Source organism: Astyanax mexicanus, chromosome 13 (genome assembly GCF_023375975.1).
Source record: "Astyanax mexicanus isolate ESR-SI-001 chromosome 13, AstMex3_surface, whole genome shotgun sequence".
In the NCBI taxonomy this organism is placed as follows: domain Eukaryota; kingdom Metazoa; phylum Chordata; class Actinopteri; order Characiformes; family Acestrorhamphidae; genus Astyanax; species Astyanax mexicanus.
The window spans coordinates 41,712,827-41,737,869 of record NC_064420.1 but is presented as its reverse complement, the minus strand read 5'-3'; the positions used below and the strand labels follow the sequence as shown (position 1 = coordinate 41,737,869).

Genomic DNA, 25,043 nt, shown 5'->3' with positions numbered 1-25,043 from the left:
AAGCTTGCTGCATTGGGTAATGCTAATGGAGGGTAACATTGCAAACATGTAATGAAAACCTGAAGCCTGAATCAGATGCTTGCTTTGAAACAAGTAGATTTGCTTACATTGTTTCTGTCACTGTGTGGCAAACCATTACGTTTTAATACAGTTACAGTTCAGGCTTTATAGCATTGATCATCCTCTGGTCCTTCCACTACTAAAATGTTTAAAAATGCAGCAGCACTACACAGTAGTGACAAGGGTCCTGCACAAGTGCCCAGCAGGGGCATCCTGTCAAACGCGAGTATTGATCCCACAACCCTGTCATCAATAACCCGGTTCTCTAACTGCTAAGCAACCACTGTCTCACACAATCACACAAGTAAGCATGACAAAGTAAAATGACTTTTCAGTGACTTAATTAGCTTTGTATGTTTCTGACTTGTTCACAGACTTTATTTGAAATTTTAAAGCTCTGTAAATACTCTGAATCCTCAAACCTTTTCACAACAATCATCAGCCATAGACTCCTCTAAGCAGCTGCCTAGCACTCAGTAGTGGTTTCTCCAGTTCATCATATAATGAAGTAATTGGATTTAACAGGAACATTAGATGTATGGCTGGGAACATGGTAAAAAAATGGTAAAACTAATCGAAAATTTATGTGATATTTATTACAATGTTTTTACACAAGCAAACTGCACCAGTAGCTGTTTAAATACCATTCAAATACCATTCCATTCTTGGGGTAATGATTTTATCCTAAACGTCTTGCACTTCATCCGATTAGATACAAGTAATAACACAATTTGATATGAAGTGTGTGAAGGGACATTGTTTTTTAAAGCATTAAAAATATCCGTGGTTTACCCACAAAAGTATTTTGCTAGTATTTCCCCACGCCCTTGACTGAAAGAGAAGGGGGGCGAACTCAGATGATTGGGCAGGAGTTCGGGGCAGCTTCGCTGGAAAAGCGTGAAGCTGAAGCCCCCCCACACAAAGAGAAACAGGAAGAGAAAGGGAGAAAAAAATGAAGGAGGATGGGGAGGTGGTGGGTGCAAGGTTGTTCGGCACGCAGGTAGAGAGGAAGTGATGGTTTATATAGGGAGGAGAGTGGGAGGAGTAAGGGCGTGGATCAAACTCCCAAAATTAAGTTATATAACTCCACATTGTGTATCACAGTAAAAATATCATTGTATGATTAAAATATTATCAAATCTCTAGTTGGTGGATAACTTTAGGCTCAGAAGATCATAGAAAACATTTGAATTGCTCGAAAAGCAAATCAGTACTCCCATTTGTCTGAGAAGTGTTTGCTGGGCAATGATGTAAAAAAATAAATCTTAGTATTTTTTACTTATATAAGTGATTATGATTTTTTTTTTTGTTCTCACAATTTTGTTCTTTACAGGTTTATTGCCAGTAACTCCAGCTTACTGCCAAAAATTTCCTCTGGCAAGTTCTATATGTATAGATGTACAATCTTGATTATCTCATTTTAAATATTGCTTTAAGGCATGCATTCATATTTATAAACCAAATTCATTCTAATTAACTAATCAATAGCTACATTAGCCTCATATCAGTCAAAACAGTCATATAAACATTTTTACACTAGCAAACATCAGCATTGTGTGTTCTACCTGTAGGACAAACTTGCTGCACTTGAAGCAGCATGTTTGCATAGCTGTACTCAGCTCGATTGTGGGCTGCAGGTGAAAGGAGAGAACAGCGAGAGAGGAGATGCAGGACAGAAGGCACGGCTCGTCCAGCTGAAGTCCCTGGTGAGGTTTTAAGTCGCTCGGCCTGCTGTCACTTCTGACAGCCTCGAGCAAACACTCCCCCTTTCTGAAAAAAATTCCCCCCCAGCCTGCAGCTCTCTCGCTCTTTCTCACCCGGACCCGCTCGCCCACAGTCCAGTTCGTCTGTGTGTGCCTCTTTGGAGGTTTCTGAAGAGGATGGAAGGAATACTAAGAGAGCGAGCATAGATTTTTTTTGTGTATGTGTGTCTGTTGGGTGTGGTGGGGGGGCCAGTCGGGCACGGCTAGCCACATCAAACTCTCCTCCTCTTTCTGCACCACTCTTTCTTTTTTGCTCCCCTTCTCCTCCGCCCTGCTCTGGAGGGACCCCTCTGTTTGTCAGCCAACCAGTGGAGCGTCTCCCTCTAACACACACACACCTCCATACACACACACTCTCTCACACACACATGCTCTCTCCCATGCACTCTGTCTCTCCATCTCTTTTTTCTCATCCCCTCTCTCGCTCTTTCCTCTTTAATCTGCCTCCAGTCCTGTTACTGTTCCTCGAAGAAACACCCTGTTGGTAAAGTCAATAAGAAAAAGAGAGAGCAAGATAGGAAGAGAGAAAGAAATAGATGATAGAGAGAGAGAGGACGTGAGACAGAGAGAAAAGAGAGGGTAGGCAGAGAGTGTGTTATGTGAAATTTGATGTGGAGTAAAAGCTTTTGAATGGACTGGACTTGCTTGGCTGTTTGGTGTACAAAGGCAAGGCAGAAATTGGCAAAATTAATTGCACCAAAGAGATATCCCTAATAAGACAGACAAAGGGTGTTCAGAATGCAAACGAGGCCAACAAAGAGACAGAGGAAGAAAAAGAAAAAAAGGAGGACAGCAATGGAAGTGAACATAGACAAAAAATATATTTTAAAAGAAGAGATTTACACTCATCAAGCACTTTATTAGGAACATAGTACTAATACTAAAAATACACTGTACTCTCAAAACAGCTTTAGATCCTAAACATGATGAAATCATTTATCAAATGTTTAGGTGGCCAATGTTGACATGACTGCAACAAAAATGCCTGAAACTTTATCAGGAGCATGCAGTGAATCACTCGTTCTCACCACCGGTTCTCCCAAAGGTTTCCTTTTTTGTTTTTGTTAATAATGTATTTTCCTTTTTTATCCCATTTTCTACCCCATCCCATTTCCCCCAACATTATGAGGTTGAAGGCTAGTACACACCTTCTGCAAAATATGTGAACACAGACTTCCAACTGAGCCGCCAGTGCATTTAAAGAAAAGCTCAGCAACCCCGCTCCAATGCATCAGCTAACTCAATCCTGCACAGGCCAACCTCACACCAGGAGCCTCAAAGTTATTATACGGATTCATCAGATTCATCAGTTGTTTACAGTGACCATCAACCTATGGCAACTGATAAAGGGTTCATCTTTACTTTATACAAGTTGGGCACCAGTGAACATAGTAAAGGGTAAAAAAAGAAGTGCTGATTAGTATAGGGTAGCATAAGGAGTATAGAGTATGGGATTGTGTAAATCATGCCAGAAATGTTTATCATAAGTGTAGTAACAGTCAGTTATTGTTTATATGCTTGGTCAAGCAAATTAAATATGAAACTCATGAAACGATACATCATATTTTAGACGCACTGGAGACTTCTGGCTTGATAGTCATTGTTTATTCTGAAAGCCCTTTTCTATCATACTTTTTCGTATTTTGGCTTTAGCAGTATTCTGATATACACTATTCCACATCGTTCTAGTGTTAAACTGTTTTTGCAATAAAGTTTGGGCTTTTTAAATGTAGTCATTTTTATGCATTTTTGTAGGTGGTATAATGATCTGTATCGGTATTCAGGATGTAGTACCCAATACTCAATGAAAGGTTCTTCAGAGCAGTTAATTGATTATCCTATAGCATCAACTCTGTGCAAAAAAAAAAACGTGTTGGCATCGTTATATTTAAGGAAACCTTTTTGTGTGTAATAAATCTACACTTTTGTGTAAATTTTGCCATGACCTTATCTTTGCATAGTTTACCAGAATAATGATAAAAACAAGTAACGCAAGTCAGCAGCGCTCAGTTTGATTTAAAGTTGATCTGGTAACTGATAGATAAAAAGAGAGGCACAGCAACCGGTGTTACTTCTTTGTCACGTCTTTGCCAGAGGGGCCTCACGGATAAAGCGACGCTGTAGCACTTCAGACAGTGAGAGGTGCGTGGTATGTCTTTAGGTGTGTGTGAGTGCTGGGGGGTTGACACGAGCCGCTCTAGGGAGAGTGTGTTGAGCCAATGAGTGAGTTACTCCCCCCTCCTAGCACTGCCACAACTGATCCACCTGCTGCATCCTGGATGCATCTCTGGAAGCTTCTGCTGGGGCTGTTTTACACACAAACACACACACACACACACGCACACATTCACCTCTGCCCCTGTTCTTCCTCACACATACTCACACACAATCTGGCAGGACATTGCTGCCACACATACACGCACACACACACCTTCAACTTACAAATGTGGATTTGGAAATATTGATTTGGAACAACATACAAATTCAAATTCTAAAAGAAGAGCTGTTTTTGGACAGGCTTCTGTTAGCTGGTGTATCAGAGCTGGGTTGCTGCACTTTCGTAAGAGCATGCAGACTACTTAAGCTGTGTTTGGACAGGCTTCTGTTAGCTGGTGTATCAGTGCTGGGTTGCTGCACTTTCCTAAGAGCATGCAGACTACTTAAGCTGTGTTTGGACAGGCTTCTATTAGCTGATGTATCAGAGCTGCGTTGCTGTTCTTTCCTCTGAGCGTGCATGCTGCTAAAGCTGTGTTTGGAAACAGTGCACTGTATGGTGTGTCAGTACATTTTATTCTGTATATAGTTGACTATCAAACACCCATACTGCATTAGAAAATGTAGTGTACAGACAATGTTCAATTTCCAATGTATACCATAGTGCAGTGCGGTGGTGTTTATTCGGACGGTCTTATAACGTGTCAATGGAAGACTGTTTGTTGTTTGGTCATTCCCTAGTCAGTTCACTTTTTCAAAAATGATATATTAGCTGACTCCACATGTATCTGAGAATAGGTCTTCACCCTGCATGTGATGGCACATTAGAAATAAATCATAACGAGAAAGATATTATATACCAGCTCTAAAATATACAAGGGCTTGTACAGAAATTTTCAGTGAAAAAATGCAATGTATATAATGCTTCTCTTGATTCAAATGCAGTCCAACAGTCAAAACACGATTGGTATTCAAAGGAGCTATGAGGCTGATGTAGCTAACTATCCACTAATTAGCATTGTTGCAAACTGCATTAATTATCACACAGTCTTAAATAGGTCTGCATATGTGGTGTCTCATTTGCTAACATATGCCTGGATTTCCATTGTTAGACGACTAATCAACACAATATGGTTTAATGCACTTGGGTTTGAGTTAGGCTAGGCCTGAGAGTGGGAAAACAGACCAGTTCTCTGTAACCTCTAACTATATTTCATGTCTTACATTCTATCCCTTCTTATCAGCATCATTCATCTTAATTTACTGTGTGGCTGCAGTTAAAACACAAGAACAACAGAATACAGGAAGTGGAAGCCTTTAAAAATAAAAAAACACTATTGAATGCACAGACAGGACTTATGCCCTCACAAGCATATACTGTTGGGGTGTCTGCTTATTCCACAATCAAGGGTATTAAAATACTTTACTAGCTTTTGGTCTTTCCTTGAGCACACTTACAAGACAACTCCTCACAACTTAAACAGGTGTGGTCAGTCTCAAGCTCCTAACTCTTAACACTTTATAATCAATATACATGCTGCTATCTAATGAGCTTTGGCACATCAGTGTGTAGCCTGTCACTTAGACCAGAGACCACAAGGTCTGAGAAGTGCTCGGTGAAATAGTTTTCATAGTTATTGATGTATATTTGATGCATATTTGCAAGCAGGGTTATTTACCATTATATTATCCTAACAACTCTCAGTGTTAAAAAAAAAAAATCCATAGAGTTGGTGTTATTTGCTAAGAAGTCATGGGCAGATTCTACTCCCCATAGTGTATTCTGACTGCATCTTCTGATTTTGCTTCACTTAAAGTTCATTAAATGCCATTTTTCCTACAAATACAGGCGTTCAACAAATATCTCTCATTTGTATGCCTACAGGACGCCAGAGCAGCCAAAACATTAAGTACACATAAAACTCACCAGTCAGGCAGCCTATCACTTAGTTTCATGTTAAAGGACAGCCTTTAAAAAGGTTTTTTAATATAATATGACACAATATCTGTCTTATTTCCATGATAGTTAGCTAAATATTTAATTAATCTAGTGCACTCCGTTTTAGGACTAATCAATACACGTAGCATAACCCCTACATCAGGGCGCAGAGAAGGGGTTAGACAGTCATGGCCTCGCCCCCGCTGTGAAAATCATGAATCTGATTGGTTAGATTGTTCTATGACTATGCTAACAGTATCTTGACTACCCCCTTCTCAAAATCAGGAGAAGGGTCACGCAGACATGTGAGCAGAAGCCATTTTTAAAAGCTTTGATTGGTTAGTACTGCTGTCAGTCAGATAAGAGTCCTGTAGCATTTAAAAAACACAGACTAATGCTTTGAATTAGCTGTTTTTTATTTTAGTTAATTTATAAAATAAATGCTTACACTTACAATAATTATATTATATACTTCCTGATTAAAAAAAATGTCATTATTTACATGCACTTTTTGTCACCTCTTCTCTGAAGGTTAGAAGGGCCTTACTTCACACCACTGCTAATAACACTACAATAATAATTATATACAAAAGTAAATAAAATTAACACTATATAGTAAGCTTTGTGAAAATGAAAGCATTTTTTTTAAATACATGTAAAGTAACATTTTGTTAACACTGATGAGTTTTACATAGATATTAATACTTGTGATGTTAAATTCAACTCTTAAAAAGAGTCAATTTAACACTTTCATCTCTGTCACCTTTTTTCTGTGTTTTTAAAAAACTAATTATGGTCTACCCAGGTAAGAGGTAACTGTCAGTATGTAATTTAAAAAACTGTAAATATGACCTTCAGCCAGTCCTTGGCTGAAATGCTAACAGTAAGCAAAATCAAACAGAACAGTCACTCTCAGACAGAACGCTAGCATTGTTTGAAAACGTGTTTGTTCAGCAAGCTGTTGCTCTAGTCCTTAGGGCACGCAGATTTTCTACGTGTGATGAAACTCACTCGCGTAAGTGTACACGCCAACACACAGCAAACAATTTGTTGTGGCCTGGGCACAGTGCGGGGAGGCTTGCTGAGAATGAGCTGTAAACAGGCGGAGCTGATACCCGAGTTGTCATCTCGCAGCTCCAGAAATCGATCAGGGCCCACTCTCCCTTCTAATCCCTGCACAAGCACGGAGACGGCCGTGGGCGGCTGGACATAGCCTGCAGCCTCCACAAACAGGGAGAAAAGAGAGCCAAATAGGCTTTGAGGGGGAAGGGAGGGAGGAAAGCAGGAGAAAAGGATGAGTTGAGAGAGAGAAGGAGGAAAGGAGCGGCTGTGGCTGGCAGCGTGCGCCTGGGGCTTCAGCTGAGACTGTCAGAGAAAAGGTGAGGCTGATGGGGTGGAGAGGGAGTACAACAGCAGATTTGAATATAAGCCTTTCAAATGCTGCTGGGCCGTGAGTAAAAAAATCAGACAGCCGATCGTAAACGCAGGGAGGGAAGCGGCCTGTCAAACTCAATACTTAAAAGGTTCATATCATAGAAAAGTTTTTTTTTATAATAATAATAATAGAGTTTGATGTAGTATGTAAACATAATTTGTGTCTATTATTGGGAATCAAGTGTCAAATAAGGGATATAATTAATGGTATTTGTGAAAAATGCATTTCCATTTATCTGCCTATTCAGATAATGGAGCACTTTGGCATACGTCAAGAGAGCCAATAAAAAGAGAGGTAAATTACAATTTCATACCAAAAGTAACAGTATAACAGTATAAAAATGAATCATAAGGAGTTTCTTCAGTGGAAGACTTGGTAATGTCCACACCTGTATAAGTTGGGAGGTGTTACCTTGTGAGTGAGGTTGAAAACTGGCCTGTGTGCTCATAGCAAGGAATTGTAAGTTTTAGCATGGCCTGCTTATGAATTCCTGGTATACCATTTCTGAATTTGTGCAGGCATCTAACATCTTCAATCCAGAGAAAATATGTCATAGGATGCATTACCAACTACAGTGGACAGAGCAGTGGGTTGTAATGATTGTGAGGGTCAGCATCTGGCCTAATTTGTCCATGCTAACAGGAAAGAGACCTAGAAATTAAACATGAGGCACTACACACATATCTGACAGGTCAGCATTCATGCAGCATTATTCTGCTTTTGTGGTACATAGCAGAAGTCATGGGACATGATACAAGTCTCAATATATTTGGCATTCTTGTACTTAAAACTGTAAAACAAAAAAGCATAATGTATAAATTATATGAAATAAAATCAGGAAATTATCATGTAAAAATTAAACATTCTCACTGTTTTTGGGTAAAGATATACTCCAAAACTGTAGGGCAAGGTGTCTTTGGCTCTTTCATCTATTCTGCCTCACGTATGTGTACTTGTAGATTCAAGTGTCTCTGGCCGTTCGGAGTGTCAGCATCCTCAGGATTAACATAGAGAGGCAGCTAGATGACACGTATCCAAATGAATATTGATTGAATCTGTGGCTTAGAGTTTTGCTGGAGTAAAGGCTTTAGACATTGTTGCCCTCAAGGACTGGGGTCAAGTAAGCCATGTCTTCTCCATGGTATGACCACTCTAGACAGAATTCCGATCGACCGTGGTAAAATCATGGATATTTCTGTTTTCTGCGATCCTACTCGGGTGTCAGACTTTTAGTAGCTTGGTTTTACACCTAGAAGCTCTGCACAAATAAATAAGCACTAATAAAAATATGAATCTTCCTTGCTTGATTTAGGTCAAACTGATGTGAACGTCTAATATATTCTATACACTTAAAACATGTCTTAAAACGATTCCAAAAGTATTGGGACAAATACTCATTTATTGTTTTATATTTTTAAATCAAGGCTATTGGAAAATATTTTATTATGCTTTTGTTGGAGTAACTGTCTCTACTGTTCATGGAAGATTTTCTACTTGATTATGAAATATTGTTTTGAGGATTTGATAGCATTCAGCAATGGCAAAACCCTTAGTTAAATTAGAATGTTGGATCATCACCATCCCACCCCAAAAGTATTCTAACAGCTCACTTCTGGCATTAGGCAAAGTGGCAATAGATTCATCAGAGTCTTATTCTATTGGCAGTACTTCTCTCCAGGGATGAGACAAGCTATAATTGTCTGTAAGGACTGTACAGTATTTTGAATGGAGATTTTCAATTAAAAAGAAATTCTAGAACTAGACTTAATTGATGTCCAGGATCCCAAACCACAGTCTAATTATTTAATGAAATATATTATCATGTCCTTAAAGGAACCTAAAGTGGTCCTTAGCCATTTGTTACAGAAGTGAGGGGATGGACGTAAGTGCAGAATATAATTAATTTTATTAAATTAATAAAAACTAAAACAAATTAACAAACAAACAAAATAAACCAAAGTTACACTGAATACATAACTACAAAACACTAAACTTGAAAACAGGAATCTAAGAAACAGCATGAAACAAACCTGAACACGGACAGCAAACAAACCAACAAAAGACTAGACAAAGAAGGCTTGAAACAAAGGGGCTTATATACATGAGGAGGGAACAGGAAACTGGAAACACCTGAGGATCAATCAAGAGGGGGCGGGGTTACAAATCACTGATGACAGGGTGGGGCTAGGGCAGAGACAGGACCAAAACACAACAGAAGCACATGGCTGGGAAACATGACAGGTAAACAGAGGGGCAGGAGCACAAGAGACCAAATGAGGGAGAAACACAAGGCAGACATGGGCTAAGCTGTGACACCATTCCTCTGTTTTTGGCACATTTGTTTTATATTACTATCACTTTATTACAGAAATCTACTATACTGTATGTCCAAAGGTTTGTAGACAGCAGTAGAAGCCTCTAATCTTTAAGACTGACTTTACATTATATGTTGTAACATTTCTGTGAGGAATTGATTGCATTCTGCAACATGAGTATTAGTGAGGTTAGGTACTGACATTGGATGATTAGTCCTGGGTCACAGACATCACTTGGATATTGGATATTGGACAGAACTCCATCTCTCCAGTGAATGCAGTTCGACTACCTCACAGCCCAAGCCTGGGAGATTTACACCCTTGCAGCCTGAGAATGGTGATGTTAAGTTCATGTCTTAAGATGTGTTTGCCACTGAATTGCATTCTGTAATCAAATGTCTGTCCTGATTGGACATTCAGGGTTAGTTTTCTGGATAGGGATTAAGTCTAGTCCTAGCCTGCATTTCTTTTCTATCCACAGTGCTGTGTAGTCCAGGACTAGGCTTAAACCCTGTTCAGAAAAAAAAACTACCTTAAAGAGTCTATTGCATTAGTTAGCGTAACACCAGCGTGACACTAAATTAGGCATTCAGTATTTCAGTGGCACTGAAACTCATTTAGGCTTTTCATATCATTATATTTACCAGGTCCATATTAGTGTGGATCGGTAATACACTATGCCTGTGTCTGCTTTGATGCACTGGCATTCGCACACAGTTCACTGTAACAGAGGAGAGGAGGCGTTGAAAGAAAGCATGTTTTTTCTTGTGTGCATGTTTGTGACAGCAAGAGAGCGAGTGCATAGGCATACAATCTGTCAATCTGTTTTGTTTTTCCAAATATGTGTAAATATGCAGTGTGTGTGGAGCGCAGTTTCACACGGAATCCATCACTCACAGGAAGCTTTGAAATTCATAGTTCCTGTCATGGAAACATTTGTTCTATGGACAAGAAACCCCCCAAAACGTCTTATTAATCTGTTGAACTGCCATGTTTGTCTTTCTCTATGTGATTTATCTTTTTGTCTCAGCTCTATCTTGAGAACTGACCAGGAATAATGCTTCTAATTTTACACAAAGCATTAAACACTCATTTAAACACATTTAATACATTTAATTAAAATGATCACATTATAAATTAATATTCTAAGATTAAACTGCTGTAAATTTAAACTACCTGTATTCGTGCACATTAAACGCATGATAAATTCCTGTTTTCAACCTAGTGTGCCCATAAGGGTCAAAGTATCCAGCCCACTCTTTTATTTAAAAAACATAGATTCATCTTTTCCTCCGGCAATCTGTCTGCCTCTCTGTGCATGTTTCCTTTCATTTCTCCTAATGTGCTTCCCTGGGGTTTGCATGTGAGAAGCATTTGATTCCAGGCCATTTGTTTACCTTTATCTAGTATAAAAGAGCCAGGTCTATGTAAAAAAAAACAGTGTACAAAGTAGATTCTTTTTGAATTAGTTCAAAAAGTGTCAAACACCACTGACATTTGGGGTACTTAGGGAGCCTGTGGCATTACCATCAGTGTGATCTAGTGATGGCAGTGATGGACACTAATATTTCCCAATGGAACCATTCTCAGACATCTTACAGCAGCCTTTCACCCCTTGAGCCCTATTCTTATTATTCAGTTATTCTTATTGTCAGTTATCTTAAATGGATTGGAACCGACATTCAGTAACTATAATAATTGTAATCTTGCCCATGTTGTTTTCTCTAGTTAATTAGTGTATAGCATGTAAAATTTATACTATGGTATGCTCACTACTGTCAGCGAACTCATATTTACAAACATAATAAATGCATTGCTACTAGGGGTGTCCCGATTTCGATATTTCCTTGAAATCAATCAAAATTATGTCATGGTCTTGAGCCTCAAATTCAAAAAGATGATCGACGATCCCTCCCTCCTAGCTACGCAAGCACGCGCGCACTAGGCAAATGGCGCACCACGCTACGCAAGTGCTGCAGCACGCTACACAAATGGTGCAACACACTGTAGCCGACGCCGCGGACATTGTGACTGCTCAAAGAGCAGCTCTTTCTCCAGAGAATGTGGACATTCTTATCTTCTTAAAGAAAAACTTGAAAATATAAAAATAACAGTTGTTTTGTCTAGCCTCAAATATGTTAATAGTTTTGGTACCTTAAGGAGCATCTTTCTCTCAGATAAAGTTAATAATATATCTTTGTTAAAGAAAAAAACTTGTCATTCTCAGGGACAGAGTCTTATTTTTCATGTTTAACTGTTATAGTAGGATAGAGTTCAGTTTGTTAAGGCTCTAATTGTTCTATTATTTTGTACATGACTGTTCCTGTATTTTTTATTATTTATTTTATGTTGCACATTGCTGTTTTAATAGTGCACACTGCTGCTGTCCCATTGTCCCGTACATAATGTCTCTTATCTGGCAGCGTTGATGTCTTTATTGAGTAAGCTGAGAATAGTCCTATTATCTGCTAGCTTTATCAAATATCTAAATTCAGCCAGACTTTTTGAGGCGGTTCAGGTGCTTGGTCCCGCTCGGCGAATGTCTCCTAACCGTCTCTGTGAGATCCAGCACTGCGGGATCAGAATAGATAACAAGTTCGGGAGGAGAAAGAAAACAACCTCTCTCGGCCTCTCAGTGTCCATCATGTGTCATGGCCGCTTCTGGCTTTCATGTTCTGTCTGACTGCATCTCCTGCTCCAGCGGCCGCCACTGCCTCTCTGTCCCTTGGAGGCTGAGCCGCTCTAGATCCCTCCTCCCGCAGTCCTGCTGCGTTTCTCTCTCCGACAGCCAAACGCGTCGCAGGCACACCTTCCCGTCTTCCTGACTGCGTCACTTTCTCTCCGGCAGGGCTCAGGTGCGGCTGATTGACAGCTGTCTGTATCACACATGTCTGCGAGGTTGAACACAGGGGCAAATGTGGGCTGCTCTCAGGAGTATGTGTCCTTCACCTTAAATCCATTCCTGCAGATGGAATCCATTCTTTTCTCTGCGCTGGAGTGACATTTGTAAAAGAACCAGTTTTGGTTCTGTTAGGAACTTTTTGCAGGATGGTATTATTGAGAAACACTATTAGAAATGAGATTTGAATTTATTAAACCATTTTATGATATTTGAAAGTTTATAAGATGGATGGATGGATTGCTGGATGGATCATGATTTAGTTGCCTACTATGAACCAGGGGTTATTTATTGAAAACTTATGGTTCACAGAAAACTAATAATAATGCTTAAATAAGATATGTAAAGGTAACATTTTTTTTACTTTAAAATCCTCCACATCAATTGTTATAGACAACATATTAAGTAAAGGCTCTATAAACCTTTAAAATGTTGTACAAACTTAGTTAGCTTCAGCAAATATGTTTTAATGGAACCAAAATGGTTCGTCAGTGGTATCAGTTTTCTAGACCGGCATCATGCCTAGTTCTTGACTGTGTTGTCCTTCCATTGCTGAATCTTTGTTCAAAATGCTATGTAGTCCTGAACTAGGTTTAATCACTAGTAATAGGCTAGTAAACCAGCATTTAAAATTGATCCTAAAACTGTTCATTCAAGAATTATTTAGGATCCTTAAGTGCTCCTAACTTTAAAAGACCTATAAGCTGATCAATGTTTGTTGTATAGAAGAGAAGCATTTGTCTGTTGCACACAGATAAAGAAGTAAAAATTAGTCTTAGTTACAGCTAAAAAACCTGCTGTAAAATATATATTTTTACTAAAAATCAGAGATAATATAATTAGACTTGAATTTGGAATTCATGCTGTCAGAGATGTGTAGAATAAGCTCATGTATCATTCTGTCAGAAAGTGTCATAATCTCCATGATTTCATTCATCTGTTATTCTGCTGTGAGACACACTGGATTGCAGGATCGCCGGTTCACCTTTCCATTTGGTCAGTCATGCCTGCTTATTTATATTCATGACGGCGTTCGTTTACAGACTTGTCGCAAATGTTGCACTGCCGCTGACACTAAAATGGGCACATTTGATATCTTTGGCCTGCTTGATTACCATGGGAACCAGTGAATGCAGGCCGGCCCTAAACAACCAGCGGCTGATGAAGACAAATGTGCAAACCCAGGTTGGCAGAATTGCTTTCTCGGTGAGTGTGATCGGCCACGCTCGAGAAGGCGGAACCAGGAGTTTGTGATTTATCGTTCGGTGCTGTCCCCGGACCACCACTGTCTGCTGCCTCTCCGTGCCTTAATTACCCCAAGTGTGTTTATTAGAATAGTCACACTAGCCATAATACATCATCGCTGCTGAGGGGCAGAGGGCAGGAAATAACAATTCTCCATGTAGTGTGTTTACACATACTCACATTCAGATAGTCAACTGAGATGCATTCGCAAGCTTTAAAGTAAAACATGATAGAAGCTTCAACAAAGAAAACATGCTGGACAGTAGAATGAAGCTGGACACTGCACGTATGAATGTGTTGGACGATACACTAAAAATGATAAAGAAGCAAAAGTAAAACGCTTTTAAAAGGTTCTTTAAACGCGTTCCATCATGGGGAACAGTTTAACCAGGTAAAGAACCATATTAACCTCTTAAACTCTGCAGATCTGGTCCCTGGTTTTCTAACTTTTTCTCACTATGCATACAGCTCTGGAAAAAATAAGAGACCACTTAAAATTATGAATTCCTTTGATTTTACCAAACTGAAAACATCTGGAATTTAATCAAGAGGAAGATGGATGATCACAAGCCATCAAACCAAGCTGCACTGCTTTAAGTTTTGCACCAAGGGTGGCATAAAGTTATCCAAAAGCAGTGTGTAAGACTGGTGGAGAAGAACATGATGCCATGATGCATGAAAACTGTAATTAAAAACCAGAGTTATTCCACCAAATATTGATTTCTGAACTCTTTAAACTTTATGAATATGAACTTGTTTTCTTTGCATTATTTGAAGTCTGAAAGCTTCATCTTTATTGTTATTTCTGACATTTTCATTTTCTGCAAATAAATGCTCTAAATGACAATATTTTTATTTGGAATTTGGGCGAAATGTTGTCTGTAGTTTATAGAATAAAACTACAATGTTAATTTTACTCAAGTATATACCTATAAATAGCAAAATCAGAGAAACTGATTCAGAGAAGTGTTCTCTTAATTTTTTCCAGAGCTGTTTAATACAAAACTAACAGTTACTTTCCATGTAGTTGCCAAAAATACCATTATATATTAACAAAAAGTAAAACAAAACACACTGAATTAAACATATTTAATTGCATCATTATACGTATAAGTTTATCAGTGCAGTTTATTCAAGAAAAAGATTGACATGAGCAAAACTGATGTTTTTGCCTGTCGTGTTTTGCTATTTCTTTAACAATTTTTGAATGCATCCCAAACTGTAACTAAAAACAAAGGAAGAATAAGAAACATCAGTGTAATCAGTGTTGCCTGCTAGAGTAAACATTCACACCACACACTAAAAAAAGTTTCTATGTATTAATAAAAATGCTTTTTTGAATCACCACAGTAAAGGACCCCTTTTGAGTGGGAAAATCATTTTTTAATTATTCTTTATAGAACCGACAACAAGAGAGAGGATTTACACAATAGAGGAGAAACTTTAAAAGAGTTCCTCCCTTATATCTCGCTTTTCTCTGGGCCTTCCTCTCATTAAAACACATGAGGAATGTGCAAAAAAAAATAATATTCAGTTCTTGTTCTTGTGGCCTTACAGTGCAATTATTCTCAAATATAAACATTTACATTTACAGTATTTGTATTTTTTTTTTGCATGACTTCTTAACATGTATTCTACAGACTGGCACAAAGAAATAAATACAGACTGTAAGTTGGTGGTGGTAAATAAATAGTTAGTGCTGTTAGGACATATTGAGGTTTTTAATAATCTGCATGCCTGCTCTTTTTTATATATCTACACATTTGCAGTGGGCTGAATGAAAATGATGTAGGCCTTATGTATTCCTCTCATGACATATTTTGGTGGCAGACAATCCACAGGGATGATTAACATTTAGGGTTCACATGGATTGATTTCTTCTTGTCAAGTTAATGCAAATGATCCGCAAAGATAAGTCATAAGATAAACATACGTACTGCTGCTCCCTGTTGTCCGTTGGGTGGTATCGCAGCGAAGGTCTGGCGTGCACAGACTCGCAGTGAAACACACCAGCCTCCTACACGGCTAAGAATAGGTTTGGATTATGTGGAATATCTGTAGGTCAATGTCAGGTTTCTCTTAAGGACCCTTTTCTAAAAGGGGAAATAGCTCTGCTTTACTGCCAGCACTCTTCAATGCAGTGTCTTGTGCTTAATTCAACCTCAGATTTCAGCCTCCTCTATTTTAGGTTCCTCATCCATCATCACATTTCCTGAAACTGAGCTCCAAAATTATTGTATTATTACAATATTATTGAATCTTATATCACTCACTGTAATTGTATTATATTACATATTATATACATTATACATTTAACTATTATAAATATTATAAAACATAATGAGATTACACTCTGCAACATAAATATCAGAGAATGTGTTCTTTTTTGAATGGAGATTTTCTATTGAAAGGACAACATAGACTACGACTAGAATTTATCTCTGTCCTGTAAACCAACCCTTAGGGTAATGGTTTGTTAAGAAAACTTGTTACACAAACTACTCTATTCGATTTACCCAAAATAACAAATTCACTTTCATACAATTACACACAAATGTGATGAATATGTTACTCCTTAGAGAAGATTAAAATAGTGATTTACTAATAATTGCAGTAATATTTATGCATGAAAAAAAATCTAATTCAATGTATTCTTCAGGGCTCCAAGTGGACCAGCAGACTAAGGTGCTGCACTATGGTCTAAGGATCGCCTGTTCAATTCCTGGGTCATGCTAATTCACCATCAGCAGTAGGAATCTAAGAGAGCACAATTGGCCTTGCTCTCTATGGGTGGATAGATGGTGCTCCTAGTTTTAGGAGCATTGCTAGTGATAGGGTGAGTCCTACCTGTCCTTTCAAATTGGATAGAAAATGGGATGAAATTAAATAAATAATGTAATAAAAAAATATTCTTCACTTCAGATACAGTTAATCAACCACAAAATGCTTAGTATCTGTAATTTCAGCATTTTAGTTGACAAAATATCGTTTTTTAGTTGTTTGCTCTGGTCTGAGCGTTTCTCATCCAAGTGCACCAAAATGTATCACAGCAAACCACATGTATTATTGGTCAGAGTTGCTTGATGTGGGAACAAGAATGTAAAAAATAAGTAAGAAAGGCCTGTGTTTTGAACTGCATTTTAATGTGATTACTGTATTCACACCCAGAGTGGAAACAAACCTAGATGTCAGTTTAAACAAAAAAAAATTAATGTGAAAATTACTTGGAAGTTAATTGGATATACATAGACAACATTTAGAAAACCTTATTGTAAAGATTGTGCTAATATTTCCTAAGCTTTTGGCTTGCACTTTGGCTTGGTGGTTAGTATGTTTGCCTCTCATCTTCAAGACCTAGATCCAAGTTCCTACCTGGATAGAGTTTTAATGCTCTCCCTGCGTCTGTGTGGATTTTCTCCCTTAGTCCTAAAACTGGGAGGTCAGGTGAATTGGTTACTCTAAATTGCCCTAGTTTGTTTATATGTTTTTGTCTGTATGCCCAGATATTGACCACCCCTCTGCTCTGGGTCAATAGCTTAGTGTTCGTTGTTTAGTCCTTAGTCCTCCAGGTGGATGGTTGTTGCTGGCTGAGTCCACTCTGTGAAGCTTTTTGCGAGAGGGCTGAATGTAGAGGATTGTATGTAGAGAGTGTAATGCATTCTTGGGTTTCTTAAAAGGTGCGATATGAATGTAACTTCATTAATTAATTAAAACCATTGTCTGGTACAAATTCCATTGATAGTCATGCTACTATCATATGAACGTTACCTACAAAAGAACAGTCACTTAATGTCCCACGGTGTAATAATACCCCCCCGAGGCTGACAGCAGAGCACTCCTGCACAGTCACAGGATGTGCCATTTTTGTCAGGATGCTTAGCTCCTTCCAGTTGGCCTTAATTATAAGCCAGAGGTCATTGATGTTGTTAGCGTCTGCTTGACACTAATTGGCCTAAGGTGGAGAGAACTCTCACTGTGAGACAGAGAGCGGGAGAGGATGGGTCAGAATAGGAGGTGGGTCACAGCAAGCAGAGGACAGAAATAACAATGGAGAGAGAAATGAGTGCCGGTAATATGTGAGGGGACAGGTGCATGAGAAGCGAAGGAAATGGGACTGTGTATATACACTCTCTGGAGCTCATTAAAGACCTGAGCATGCCGCATCTTGGCTGAAGTTGGCTTATTGATTTGTATGGGTTATTTAAGTTGGGACAAGTGGTTGGACTATCTAGAGAATATGAAGACAGGTTTTCCTCGAAATGGAAGTATCGATCTAGTCAAGAAAAATCAGGTTATATAAATGGGTGCCACGAGAGCAGGGGTCGATTTGGTGTTGCTCTATAGTAGGGGTAGTATATATGTACAATAACATCAACAGTAACCAATAAAATAAACATCACATGCACTGAATGGTTGTGATATTTTAAAACACCTGATCACAATTTAACTTCTTACGCTTATGCTTCTTATCACAGTCAGTCAGTCAAAAATATTTCACAGCTGGGCTCTTTCAATAAATACACATATATCAACCCTATATCAATCGCTCTACTACTGTAAATAATTTTAGTTTTAAGTGTCTAAATAAAGAAAGAATAAGAATAATTCTACCAAGAAGGGAGAAATAGTTCATATATATATAGAGTTATTTGGTGGAGGGGCTTAATTGCTTCTTTAGAGAACACTGGAGCTATAATGCTAATTTAGCTAGAAAGTAATGGAAGCTTGTAACAAACCAATTAGCATTGTGGAAACTGCATCATTAAATATCCCATGCTTGTCTCAAACCATGTCAAGATGTTAAACTTATTAGTCTCATTAAATAGGTTTGCTTATGTCGCTTTTAATTTCCCTAGAATAAAAAAAAATCTATTTATGCAGGCCTAATTGAAAAATAAATGTTTGTTGCCTATAGGTGCCATACTTTGAATCTTAAACACTGTTGTGTATACAATAATAATTATATATTAAAAAAGCTTTATTCCTGAATTGGAATTGAAAATGGGTCAGGTGAACTGTAACATAGGATGGATAAGCCAGATCTAAATAAACCATTTAAAAAGCTTGTAATACAGATTATTTGCCTTATTTATTTATTTTGTATTTTTATAGTGAATCATTTAATGAAGATGCCTAAATGCTCTGAATCTGTTTAGCCTGATCGTATGTAGTTATGTATTTATGTAGGCAAGCACTTGAGATCATACCTTGACATGGGTGGCAAAATATGTAGTAATTTGTTATGTTTTAACTTATAAACATTAGTTTATAGTAGTAAATGCTGCACATAACGCTCTCCATTTTAACCAGACCCGTTAATTAAATAAAGTTAGTGCTGGTGTGAAAATGCTCTAATTCCCACAGTTAATTTTTCCCCAGAAACCTGACAGACACCTCCCCAGAAATGGAACTACGTGACACTGACAGCAACAGCTCAAGTCTCATGGTCCCGCCTACACATTTAACAGACACAAGTATAAACTTGCACATCATAGGCCACTTGCACAGGTTACGCTATAGATTCTGTTGCCTCGACAAATAAGTATGAACTAGTGTATGGCTGGCTTTGCCTCTGGTTTCTTGTGTTGTAGAGGGAAATATATTCACTGTCTGTTTGTTTTAGTCATTGTTAGTAATTAACAAACAATAAGAAACAGGGCAAGAACACTCTTCTGTAGAAACATCTGCAGAAATCAATTTGCCTTAGACAACTATGGCCAAGAGAAAGGCCATGTTTATATCCTCACCAGTCCTAAGAGAATGAAGAACCCATTTGTAGTGAAGGCGTAGCCTCTCTGCCTGTACTGACTCCCTAGCTGCTCCTTTTGATCAGTCAATAAAAGCTCTGACCTTAAACCCTTACCTAAGCCAGGATTGCTATGATGCCAGGTTAACTCAGGGCAAGGGAGAAAGGTCAAACCTGTACCATCTGGGCTCTACCTGACAGTTGGAAGGACCATTTGAGAGACCAGTTTTCTTTGTTAACTTCTAAACATGTCGCTTGCTTTTCCTCTTTATCCACCCTGTCCTCTTTTCTCCTCAGAGAGGAAGCTGCAGACAGCAATGTGAACTTTGAGTGGTCAGAAGATGCCTTTGACCAAGAGGTGCCTGAGAACAGTTCTCTGTGGCAGGTGCAGAAAAAAACTGTGACGCGGTACCTTTGGGGTCAGGCCTAGTGCACTGTCTGACTGCACCTTAGCAGCCCACCTGTTCTCAGATACACACACACACACACATTCTGACAATCGCCAGCACCATTGGTTCATTAAACATCCTAAATGAAACACAAGCCCAGTAGACTCATGCCTATAACAGCTCAGATGTACTGTACAGTATACAGTGTTATATTGATATCTGCATTACATTGATATATGTGCTAAGTAAATGTACATGGACATTTCCATTTTAAGGTCAAAAAATGACTGATGTTTTTAACTATTAGAAAATAAGAGTTAACATTTGAAACATTTCAAATATACTGTATTACCCAACACTGTAACACCCTTTGATGAAATCCATAAATTAGACAAAATAATGTTAAAAATATATTATTTTAATTTTATTTACTTGTCCATTGATTAAATTGAGTTTGAACTAAATTACATATGAATAGACAGGCAGACAAGAACAGAGATTGTTTTTCTTTGGGATAATGCCAGTGGGTCAGTCTTTCAGATTTCTCTGTGTTAATGTCTGCTAATATAAATATGTCTGTTTCAAACAATGTAACTGTCACTGCCCACATACTTAAATGTGTCCTCACCATTAGCATCTATGTGTAGCAATACATCTACTAAACAGCAGTTTAGAGTCAAAAGTTTCCAAAGACAAAAGCAAACATGGTGACGGTGGAGGAGGTCAGGAAAATTTACTACAAAAACCCTAAACTCTAAACTGAGAATCTTATTCGCTGTGCCCATATGGCAATGACTGTATTTAACTACTGGCAGCACTGCCCCCTGCAATTTCCATTTCATACACAAATAATGTGTATGGAATGTGAAAAAGATACAGACAGTGTAAATGAGCCTTAAAAGGGGCTATAGCTTAGAATAACCTGAGGTTTCCACTTGAAACTGGTTTCTCTTTTAACAGTAAAGCATATTAATTTCAAGAAATTTAACATTTGTTTTTTTTTCAGAGCTTTTTGCAACTTTTATATAATAATTTTTACTCAATCATTGTTCAATATCTTTATTCTGTAAAATTAAACTCGCTGCCACTAAGCCCACAAGATGTAAGCTATAGCTTCATTTCAATAAAGGAATGTTATATAATCTCATCCAACAGCAAATCCCTCAGACATACATAAGGCCCTCAGTATTAAAGTATACAGCTGTACAGATTTCATACAGAAATATAGCAGAACTGAATTATGTTCCAGAGTTTTCTATCAGAGAACCAAACCACTGACCTTATCGACTCCAAACAAATTAAAGCTGAATGTTTCTGTTTTTGGGAAGATGCAGTCCACTCTAACCCACCAGTGCTTTAAAAATCAAGAGGCTTACAAACAACAAGAAATGCTGCAATCAGTTACAAAATATTTTATTATAATATTCAATGTAAAACTAGTAATAACACAAAATAACAGCACAAAACATAAAAGTCAAGAGTTTTCTCTACTTGACTTCCACTTAGTATGTCCTTTTTGATCAGAACTAAGGGAAAAAATAATAATGATAATATAGACTCAATTGTTATAATATTAGTAGTATTTCCTTTTATGTAGATAGACCACCAATGTTTCTGTTGCTTGGCAACCAAATCTTCTCCGTTATACCATGAAGGAGAACTTATTATACATGCAAATACTGGAGCATTCATAGTGGTTTCTTCTTTAATCCAAGGACTGTAAAGAGGAGGAACATCTCATGCAGTGCTGGAATGACACTGAACAGAAAGAGTGAGAGAGATTTTTTTTTGTGTCAAAGTTTCGTTTATATGTTGTATTTTAGAAGAACCAAAAGGAGTTATTTGAATACAAATCTACAATACTGAGGGAAACACAGTGCAGAGGCAAAAAAAGCTGGTTAACTCACCTACAGAAACCAAAGATCCACCAGTAGATGCTGCAGGTCCACTGCTCAAACAGGAAGAAAAGCAGAGCAACGGAGCCACTTGCATGGCATGCTGTGGCTGAAATAGAATTAGTCAGGAAAACAGCACTACATGGATAAATAGCCCACAGAAAGCAATTAGACTTCTATAATACCTACCTGGCATTACAGTAACTTTCTAATCAGGTGACTGTAATGCAGCAACACTTTAAAGCATGTGGACATATTATGGTGAGACCTAATTAGTTTAAAGCATGATCTCCTATTACATAAATAAGGTTTCTAATTTATTGATGCCATATTTACCACATGCTCTTTTCACTAGTCATACTTATGGATAATTTATATTTGTATATTTTAGGTTTGAAAGCTTGTTTTGGCTCCAGAAACTTAGTATTGCATTAATTGTATCAACATAATAGACTTCATAGAGTCTGTCACTAGTCCCTCTATCTGTTTTATTTAACCCTGCATATGGGTTAATTTGTTACATTTTTATACACTTTGCTTTTAGCTGAATTATTCATAAACAATGCATTCTGGAAAAAATGCTAATGCTTTTATTTAAAACAGAGATGTTCATGCTTTATAAAAAAATACTAATCTTGTTTAAAAATATTAGAAACAATTCAGCAAATAAAATGTTTCAAAAACACCTAGTTTCTTTATCCATTACTAATATGACTAAGTAGGTAAGGATACATAAAAGGCTTTGATTGTTGTTGAACATGGATATTCCTGAGAAGAACCCAGCAAGTTCAACAGAAAACAGACCCAGAGTTACAGATAATGCCACCACCAACCTGAACACAAGAATGATAAAATAAAATCAATGATAAATAACATACAGTACAGTATAATAAAACAAAGGTTTATATTGATAAACTCTTACCGTGTGTCTTCCTGATTATATTCTTCATTAGTATATTCTAGTGGCAGACAAGCTCTTACATTGTTCTCCTGGGAAAACAGGGATACATAAATCTCTGTATTTTAAGTAGCTGAATGCATTCATTGGAAGGGGTGTCCACAAACATTTGCACATAAAGGCAGTTTAGTCTCCAAAAGTCAGACTTAAGATTTATCCTAGACTAAAGTGAATCAGCAAGTGGACTTGAGTGATTTAAATGGACTGCAATTTTTGTGCAATACTGGGCTTAACAAACTGAATAGAAATAGTAAGTTATGAAAAATTCTCAGTGTAAAAGAGAGAGTCTCACCCGTGACCAGAAGATGGTGATAACTATGACCAGGTGAGCGATGAGAGTGAGGAAACGAGATGGGACCAGGCTGCTTATAGACGACATTGAACTGAAAAAGATGAAAATAGTCATTTTTGCATGCATGCATGATTGTGGTTGGATATAGAGAAGTATAAACATATACCATTCTGTCGCCCTATTGGTTTATACATGACCAATCACACCTACACGTCATGCTACACTCCAGCAAGAACATATCAGAAGTATGTAGCCTAGTATGAAGATGACCCGTGCAGAGATTTAAGAGAACTTGAGACAAACATCCAACCAAGCTTCTTTAATATTACATCCAAAACTTACATTTTACTTAAATAAAACACATTCATTTACAATGGACATTTATGCAGCTAAAACAGGAAAACTAGTGCATACCAAAATTATCAACATTAACATTTTAATATAACATGATAGTCATTATGGATTTAGAAAATATATGTGTTTTAGGGATGGGAGGGGTTAGTGCACTATAGGACTATAGGCTTTTGTTCTTAATTAAATTTCCCCCTAACATTACTTTTATACTTTAAGTGGTTTTAAAAGTAGCACTTTTACTTGAGTTTGAGTTCGTACTTCGAACTTTTTTAACTATTTTAAACTCTAGTATTTATACTTCTACCTGAGTAATGATTGTGAATACTTTTTACGTCATAGACTAAATTAAATAATAAAATGTTTGCATAAAGACCAAAACCAGACTATTTAGCCAGTCAGAATCACATTACAGGGGGTATTAATAGGACCATTAAGTTTTTGTCCTTAATGCCATTTTTCGCTTACATTACTTTTATACTTTTAAGTAGTTTTGGAAGCAGGACTTTTACACTTTTACTTGAATAAAAAGCTTAACATTTCAACTTCTACAGAACTATTTTAAACCCTAGTATCTATACTTCTACGTGAGTTATGAATGTGTATACTTTTCACACCTACTAAAATAAGCCAATTTCAGTCTAAACACAGAGACCAGGAATATTTAGACGAGGATCACACTGCAGGAGAATTTAACAGGATAAAAACACAAAATAAAGGTTACCTAAACTTGCTCTAGTTTAGCCTCAGTGAAGGAATAGTTAGCTAACGCTAGCTGTCTCCAACTATGTTTAGCCGCTGATGTTAGCTGACATGCTAACATTTATTAAGGCAGTAAATTAGCGAGCTAACGAATCTACATTTGTACTCAGTAAACCCGCCCCTTCAGTGTCAAATCCCGCTCGGATAAATGCCGATTTACTGCAGATTTCTACACTTAAATCAGATAAATCTCAGTTACAGGTCCGCGGCTGCAGCGCGAGGGCTCGCTGATGGTGTCAGTCGTTGCTATGGGCAACTCTGCGCAGCTCTGCAGACCCCCGTAGCCGACAGCGCCCCCCGCGGCAGGAAGCGAGATCAGCTCAAAAAGAGACAGGATGGAGCATTAAATCTGGCAAAACAATCTGCATTCTGTATGTTTCCATTAATTCACCCGACTTTTGATAAACTTATAATATATGCAGTACCTGACAAAAGTTTTTTTTTAAATAGGGCTATTTACTGTATACCAACTGTACCTCTTCACAACTTTGCAACTGATGCTCTCAAACACATTAAGAGGACAAGAAATTCAATTAATCAACTGTTGATGAGTTCAGCACAGCTGTTAACTGAAATCCTGAATTCCAGCTGGCATCTAAGCAAGAGATGCTACTTTGAATAATGTAAAATATAAAACATATTTTAAATAAATAAAGAATTTATTAGATTATTTATTAGATTGACTAGATTAATTTTATAGATGCTGAAGGTGTGTCCTTTGACTGGTATTGTATGTAATGGTGCAATTCATAAATGTAAAATTTTAAAAAGTAAAAAGTT

General features: G+C 37.7%; 2 protein-coding genes across 3 annotated transcripts in view; one reads left to right on the top strand and one right to left on the bottom strand.

The window, feature by feature from the left end:
- The window catches only part of huwe1 (HECT, UBA and WWE domain containing E3 ubiquitin protein ligase 1), an 87,756-nt gene that overhangs the window by 15,565 nt on the left and 47,148 nt on the right, over positions 1-25,043 (top strand). The window lies entirely within an intron of this gene.
- Positions 21,403-24,626, bottom strand: tmem107l (transmembrane protein 107 like). 2 transcript variants are annotated; one of them, XM_022676919.2, is made up of 6 exons: positions 24,463-24,626; positions 23,151-23,241; positions 22,823-22,890; positions 22,633-22,733; positions 21,913-22,009; positions 21,403-21,763 (listed from the first exon to the last, which is right to left on the bottom strand). In XM_022676919.2, the coding sequence occupies exons 2-6, from the start codon at positions 23,235-23,237 to the stop codon at positions 21,694-21,696; spliced, it is 423 nt and encodes a 140-aa protein (XP_022532640.2). In that variant the 5' UTR covers positions 23,238-23,241; positions 24,463-24,626; the 3' UTR covers positions 21,403-21,693. The 2 variants fall into 2 exon arrangements, with proteins under 2 accessions (XP_022532640.2, XP_007246829.3); XM_007246767.4 differs by having other exon boundaries at positions 24,226-24,622.

Coding starts and splice junctions, on each gene's coding strand:
- tmem107l (XM_022676919.2), bottom strand. CDS start 23,237: ATGTCGTCTATAAGCAGCCTGGTCCCATCTCGTTTCCTCACTCTCATC. Junction 22,010..22,632: donor CAACAATCAAAGCCTTTTAT/GTATCCTTACCT, acceptor ATTCTATTTCAG/CCACAGCATGCCATGCAAGT. Junction 21,764..21,912: donor TGGATCTTTGGTTTCTGTAG/GTGAGTTAACCA, acceptor CTTTCTGTTCAG/TGTCATTCCAGCACTGCATG.